General features: G+C 34.7%; 1 protein-coding gene across 1 annotated transcript; it reads left to right on the forward strand.

The window, feature by feature from the left end:
- The first annotated feature begins 829 nt into the window (after positions 1-829).
- Positions 830-7,018, forward strand: LOC132756474 (uncharacterized). The gene is made up of 2 exons (XM_060747554.1): positions 830-889; positions 4,625-7,018. The coding sequence occupies exons 1-2, from the start codon at positions 830-832 to the stop codon at positions 7,016-7,018; spliced, it is 2,454 nt and encodes an 817-aa protein (XP_060603537.1).
- The last annotated feature ends 1,270 nt before the right edge of the window (positions 7,019-8,288 follow it).

Consider the following 8,288-nt stretch of genomic DNA (forward strand, 5'->3'; position numbering starts at 1 on the left):
GTCCCAGGAATGATAAAAAGTCAAATACGTTGGGATAATGGTCATACAACTAAAGAAATGCAAAAGACTATGTCAACGGTCACAGTTTTAAGAGCAAATCAACAGACTTGCCAATTAAAGACAAAATAGTAATCAAAAATGCAATCCAATCGAAAACAAACAAATCGGGGTACCTAAAATTAACATCGGATAGGATTGAACATTTGGTGAATCATTACAGCCCCAGCCTTAGGTCAAGAACCACCGCCAGGCGGGGGCAATGCTCAACGTTTTTCTTTTTTAAAGCAAACAATGTAAATTAACAAACAGATTGACCTATCACAGAAAATTACTTTCAATTAAAACATCCACGTCTGTCTTACTGTAGGAGGCCACGTTGAAGGGGATAAAATATTTGCCTTGCTAGATGGATTAATGAAAGTTATACTGGTAAGTTACTTCTTTTTACCTATAATAACTTTCAAACAATAGTTCTGTTTTAGTTTTATCAATGCACCTGGTTAAAGTTGGATTCAATGATTGAGTTTGTATTATGAGAATAAAGACCTCAATTCTTGTCGATGAATGGGGGGATCCAGCTTCACTTTGTTTACATAATGATGTAATACGTAATAATTTTATGAATATATTATTATTAAAATACTGTTGTTTTTTGTTTGTTTTTTTCCCCTTTTTTCCGTTTTTTTCTCATTAGAAAATACGACACTTTTTTTACTGCAAATTATCAAACAGATTGACTTGTCACAGAAAATTACCCTTTCAATTAAAACATCCACGTCTGTCTTACTGTGGCCACGTTGAAGGGGACAAAATTCCACACACAGTGGGGATGTGTCTGCATCGGGATAAAATATTTGCCTTGCTAGATGGAGTCAGGAAAGTTATACTGGTAAGTTACTTCTTTTTACCTATAATAACTTTCAAACAATAGTTCTGTTTTAGTTTTATCAATGCACCTGGTTAAAGTTGGATTCAATGATTGAGTTTGTATGAGAATTAAGACCTCAATTCTTGTCGATGAAAAAATGGGCGGATCCAGCTTCACTTTGTTTACATAATGATGTAATACGTGTTAATTTTATTAATATGAAAGTCCACATTATTAAAATACTGGTTTTTTGTTTGTTTGTTTTTGTTGTTTTTTTTCTCATTATAAAATACGACACATTTTTTATTCCACTTCAAAATCCTACCGTCTGTTGAGGCCTTTATAACAAGCCTAGACCCGTTGTGGTTTACAACTATTTAATCAGGTAGATTTATTGCAGTCAGCATCACAACTGTTGACCTTTCTACTGATAAACTAAACAGACTTCGCTTTGCTGTATTTGTGTACAAAAGATTTAAAATTAATTAATTAATTAAGGTGTTTATCTTATTTTTCATTACTATTCTATATTCTACCATGGCTCAAGAACCAATTTCTGAATTTAAATACGGGCATTGCATTTATTGCAATGCTTGTTGTTATATTAAGTGTTGCAAATGCTAACTATATTAAATTATCAACAAGAATTACATAACTGTCCCGATTGGGAGGATAATAATGAAACAGATATTGAAGTATGTGACGATTGTGGACAGTGAAAATGTGAAATTGTGATTTAGATATAAAATATGGAAAAAAAACAAACATAAAAAATAAAAAAAATATACAAGAGCGCCATGATATCCCTGGATTGCTCCCCTGCCCCATTTACCGCATCCAAGCAATGTCTTAGACAAGCATCCTGGCCAAGTTTGAAGACAACTTAGTCAAACATGTGACCTCTAGTGTGTTAAAAAGGTTTTTTCATATTTGGGCAATGTGACCTAATTTTTGACCGGAAACGACCCATATTCAAACTTAACCTAGAAATTATCAAAACAACCTTCCTGACCAATTTCCAGGTAATTTGAATGTGAACTGCAGCCACTAGAGCATTAAAAAGATTTTTCTATTTTTAGCTCCTGTGGCCTAGTTTTTGACCGGAGATAACGCATCATCGAACTTGACCTGTAGTTGTGTCTTTTAAGGTATTTTTGTTAAAAGCAAATGACATCATCTTTATACAAATGAGCGGCTGTGCAATACCACTTTTGCAGAATTGCAAAATCGGCATGCGTATATAATAAACCTCTGTATTGCATAATTGTCAAACATAAAAGACATAATAATTCCACTGAAGAAGAATAAAAATACAAAGGACAATCATAAGGACAATACAATGGTTTTAATAATTGTAAAACACATATAGACTTGAAAGTTCTCAGACCTAGTGCAATAAGTCGATTATTACTGAACTTTCACCAGATACCAATATACAACTAGTCTACTCAAATGTAATCGTAAATTCATAGCACTTATCTTTTTAAACTTCTGTTCACCAACATTGTCGACCATCTCATCTTCTACAGCATTGTTTTTTACCTCCTCTACTTGTACATCATCACCATCTTCCACTGCCCTCGCACCAATGTGTTTAATCAGCACATCCTCATCATTGCCCTATGACAGTGATTAGATTACAGCTATAAAATGCTTTACCTTATGACATGTTTCAATAAAAGCATATGTTAATATTAAAAGTTTGTTCTAGTCATTTTAAAGCTGCACGCCTCCAGATGAGCAAAAAACATTTCGATAAAAAAAACCCGAGAAAAGTGTACTAAAATTTTAGGAAAAGCATGAAGATTAAAATTTCTAGCAATAATTTACATTTTATATGTGATTTATGACCGATTTTTCAGCATTTATATCTATATTTCTACTGCGTTACTAACGCAGTAAGGGCTATTTTTGCATATTTGACCTCACATGGGTTGTATGTAAGTGTCATTGATAATGTGTAAATTGTATTCTTTCGGTAACTTTACAATATTAAACTGTTAAATACATTTTCAAATTTTCATGAAAATTAGCAAAAATCTGGAGGCGTGCTGCTTTAAGTTGCAATTACAATAAAAAAAAAAGCAATATTATATTAAATAGAACTATGTTACAGCTGATATCAATAAAACAAAATTTGAACATTAAAAACTGCATTCATTTTGCCTACATGTAAGTATGATGAAACCGTGTTATGACACAACCAAGGTAACACTATATGATTATACTAAGAATTAATATTGTGATACATTTCCAGAGATTGAAAAGAAATTCTGATGCAGGAATATTAGCTTTAAATTTCTACATGTCCTGCAAGCTATGCTATTCATCCTGCCTTTTGTGCATGATTTTCAAGATAAAATTCCTATTGCAATAGACTGCTAGAATTTTCAAAATCAGTTCATGGCAAATACTAATCATAGCACTGTAGCTACAGTGTTTGGAGAACTTGTACTGATATATTTCGAGGGTTGACCGCAATACTCAAAACTTTCATGTAAGATACTGCAGTAAATTTGCAATCAACCTTGATATATACAACTAATTAGTATGCATTTCCCACAAAGTGGGATATAAACCTGAGGTGTGCAAATCTGTCTCTGTGATTTTCTGCTGTAAGTTTGCCAGTATAAGAAATCAACTTAAGATCTGTACATTATAACTAGAACTCTGTGAGTTGGATGTGTTGCCTTGTGAACAATATAGTGTAGGGGGAATGGCCAGGATAAGAAAATTAACAAAGTGCAAAAACTCAAAAAACAAGCAATTATCATAGTATTGCAAGCAATCCATAAAGTCCCCTACCGGTTAGAACCCCAGCAACTTTCTGATGGGCCATTGGCCAGTCAATTTTACCAGTGAATGAATGACATGAATGAACTTAAATCTTTTGAGTTCTAAGTTTGTCTATATCACAGTAATGTGTAAAGTTTCCCTGCCTAGAAAGGAAATTATGTTTATACAACCTCGTCATATTACGATGTGGGATTTTAAAGTTAATCCTATAAGGAATGAAGAAGTGAGTGAAAATTACCAATTTTTCAAAAAAAATCTAAGTTCAAGGGGGACATAATTCTGGAAATAGTCTTGCTAGAGTATTTAACCTTCTCAAAAATATTGAGTGATAATAAGAAACATATATATGAAGTTTGAAGTAGATGCATTAGGAAATAAAGAAGTTATAAAAAAAAGACAACATTTTTTTTCCATAAAAATTCTAAGTTCATGGGAGGTAATACTGATAATTTTTGTGCTAGAGTTGTAAACCTTGTCACATATGATGTGGTTGATGACCAGAAACTTATATTTAAAGTTTGAAGTAAACACCGTAAGAAATAAAGAACTTATAGTGAAAAAGCTGAAAAATTTAAATCAGAAATCTTGAAATTCAGGCTATTTGTTGCCATAGCAACCAGAATTTTCAACATAGGAAGGAGAAAAAAAGACGTGCATAATCTCCATACTGCCATCTATCCATATATCAAGTTTCATAAAAGTATTTTCAGTACTTTTTGCGTTTGTTACGTACATATGCATGTACAGAGTAATTGCGCCAATATTAGCGTCACGTTTAGCGTGACGCGCCATTTTATACATTATTGTATTGACATCATTATATGAGTTGACTTCCGGTAATCTATAATAAAACAACGTTATTGAAGAACCAGTGCAATCTTTTGATTATTTAGTGTTTACACAACATTTTGGTCCCGCGAACCGGATAACACTATCACAACAAAATTACGTTCTATACAGAAGGGTCACAAAGGCGCAGTTACACGACTCCTGAACAAATTCGAGATAATTCAGCGGGAGGCAGCCGATTACGAGGAACTTGTGACGATCATTGACTCCCTCAAACAGAAACAGCAGACGATCACGGAGATTCATGAAAAGATCCTTGATTCTTTTCAAGACGAAGAGGAAGAACAAATAGAAACAGAAATTCTTGAGCATGATGAATATATATACATGTTAAAGACCAAGATACAGAAGATACATGATTTTAGGAAGGTATCAATTTCAAATTTGAACTACAATTCCCCAGCTCTAAACCCTAATGCTCAGCCATTTCAAGTGTCCGTATCAAGCGAAACATCCGAGATTTGTGCGCCAGGTATCAGCGAGAATACTTCCCAGATGCATTTCTTACCGTCCTTATCTCAAAGCTCAGTATATCACAAATTACCAAAATTAGATTTGCCGAAGTTCGACGGAAATGTCCTTGACTGGTGTTCATTCTGGGATTCATACGAGTCTGCTATACACTCGAATGTTTCACTTAGCGGAGTACAGAAATTCAATTACTTGAAGTCGTGTCTTAAAAATGAGGCTTTGCAAACAATAGCTGGATTTGCCTTAACTAATGTTAATTATGAACAGCCTATTTCATTGTTACATGAGAGATATGGTCAAAAGGACAGAATTATACAAACTTACATGAAAGCATTACTAGAAGTTCCAGCACCCATGTACACTGTACAAAGTATTAGAAAATTCTATGATACAACAGAGACATATATCAGAGCATTAGCTTCACTAAATCAGAATGAGACTACATACGGTTCATTACTTACACCTGTTATCCTTCAAAAACTACCGCCAGAGGTCAGAACAAACATTACATGTGCGCACGGGATACAGTCGTGGTCTTTGCGTGAATTGATGAAATGTATACTGAATGAAATCAATATTTTAGATGCTGGAAATTTGCTGAATACCCCTCAAGACTTAATTCCGACAGCAACTTTTCTAACAAAATCTGATTCTAGTAGAACAGAAAGAAAAAATACACCCATACCAAGCAACTTACGATCACATAGACAAAGATGCGCGTTTTGTAAGGGAGAGCACTCTTGTATAGACTGTGTAAAATTTAAAGATCGTGAACAGAGAATGAAGATAGTGAAGGAAAGAAGGCTATGTTTTAATTGTCTGGGAAACCACAAGATTACAGACTGTAAGTCTAAATTCAAGTGTAAAATATGCTCACGCAGACATCATACTAGTTTTTGTGGAGTAAAAATAGCAGCCAAATCTACAGATAAGTATCCTGTTATCAACAATGAGAAAGGGAACTCCACTTCGGTATTACATTCTGCTTACTCTACCACACCAGGTCCTGTATTATTAAAGACAGCAGTTTCCATGGTAACCTCAAAAAGTACCTCCATTTCTGCCAATATCCTATTTGATGAAGGTTCCCAGAGTTCATTTATAAGTGAACACCTAGCCCAAAAATTACAATTGGAGCCCACCGGAAGTGAAACTTTATACATGTCGGGTTTCGGAGACACAGAGCGTCGCGTGCGACATTTAAGCAGAGCAACCGTGTATTTAGAAACACCAGAAGAAAATATTCCCATAAAGGTTTTGATTATTCCTGAAATTTCCACGCCACTGAAATCTCATCACAAATATGCTGCTCGCCTTACTTACCTGAAAGGGCTCAAACTCGCACACCCAGTCTCAGGAGATGAAGATTTTGATATCGAGATTCTAATTGGTGCTGATCATTACTGGGACGTAGTACAAGATAAAGTTATCAGAGGTGACGGGCCTACAGCTACACTATCTAAAATCGGATACCTTCTATCAGGACCATTGAAAACTGATCCTGAAATACATTCCACATCGATCCCCATCTGTAAAATTAACGTTATGACTGTGATTACGCATAATGAACTTAAAGTAGAGCATCTTAAGATAAAAGAGTCGGTCGGAGAAGGATATAAGCCAAACCAACAATTATGCTACGAAAAAAGACGCGAATATTCAGAAAATAGCATTACGTACAGTAAAGAAAATTATGTTGACAATTTACCACAGAAAGATGACCACTACATTATATCACGAAACGAACATATAAGTAGACCCAGAACTATGCCCCACCATCCTGTGAGAAAAGACTCGGAGAAAATATGTGTTATAAATGACCGCACACGTATCTATACATTCATGTACACATATCTCATAGACCCATCTCATCTACTATACAGACGCAGGATTACCTCCATTTTTTACCCAGACGACAGAGAACTCACAACAAGGGGATTAAATGAGCCTGTCGAGGAACTGTACATACTCATAGATGCAACGCTTGGACGTTTCTTTTCAAGATGGAAACACAAATACCTAACCTTGTTATGAGAGTCTCACTAAAACTGAAGTAACATTGTACACGTGATTCACGTGCATTTGCCGGCACCAATTTTTCGCGCATGCCTTTAAAATATAAAGTGACATTTGCAATGCGTTATATATAATCAGTGAAACTTTACCGGTTAATTGCAATAAGAGTATAATAACAATGATTTGAAACTAATTGCAATAGTGGTTTACTATCAGAGACAGTTTATAAATTTAATTGATTGAGCGAACTTGTAATTTAATTCACTAGATATATCTGATTTCAAAGTTTCTAAGTTACAATACTTCATTTCATTGAATTTCAGTTTGAACAATTATTATTTTACTTAATAATTATGATCTTGAACAAGCATTGTGGCCCCCGGAGTGTTACGTACATATGCATGTACAGAGTTATTGCGCCAATATTAGCGTCATGTTTAGCGTGACGCGCCATTTTATACGTTATTGTATTGACGTCATTATATGAGTTGACTTCCGGTAATCTATAATAAAACAACGTTATTGAAGAACCAGTGCAATCTTTTGATTATTTAGTGTTTACACAACAGCGTTATTGCGGGATCCAGTTTATGTGTTCAATTTGCCATATTCTCAGGCTATTTGTTGCCATAGCAACCAGAATTTTCAACATAGGAAGAAAAAAAAAAGACGTGCATAATCTCCATACTGCCATCTATCCATATATCAAGTTTCATTAAAATATTTTCAGCACTTTTTGCGTTATCGCGGGATCCAGTTTTGTGGACGGACGGACTGACGGACTGACAGACAGACGGACAGACAGACGGACGGAGGGTAAACCTAAAGTCCCCTCCGGTTAAACCGGTAGGGGACTAATAAGAAGTGCAGAGCAACAGTTTCTTTGCACTGCACTTCTTATTAATAAGCATGATAAGGTCTATCATCCTATGAATTTTCAAGTCCATAGCTTTTATAATTTATGAGAAATGGCCCGGACAAAAATAAAGTATGAAAATTAATAAAGGGTAATAACTCAAAAATAAGAAATGCAGGGTACCGGTTCTTAAGCAATGCACTTCTTCTTAATGAGATCTATCATCCTATGAAGTTTCAAGTCCATGGCTTTTATACATTAGGAGAAATGGCCCGGACAAAAATAAAGTATGAAAATTAACAAAACGCAATAACTCAAAAATAAGGAAGTGCAAAGTACCAGTTCTTGTGCACTGCACTTCTTCTAAATAAGATCTATCATCCTATGAAGTTTCAAGTCCATAGCTTTTATACTTTAGGAGAAATGGCACCG

Source organism: Ruditapes philippinarum, unplaced genomic scaffold (genome assembly GCF_026571515.1).
Source record: "Ruditapes philippinarum isolate M1 unplaced genomic scaffold, ASM2657151v2 ctg1362_1_1_1_1, whole genome shotgun sequence".
Taxonomy (NCBI): Eukaryota; Metazoa; Mollusca; class Bivalvia; order Venerida; family Veneridae; genus Ruditapes; species Ruditapes philippinarum.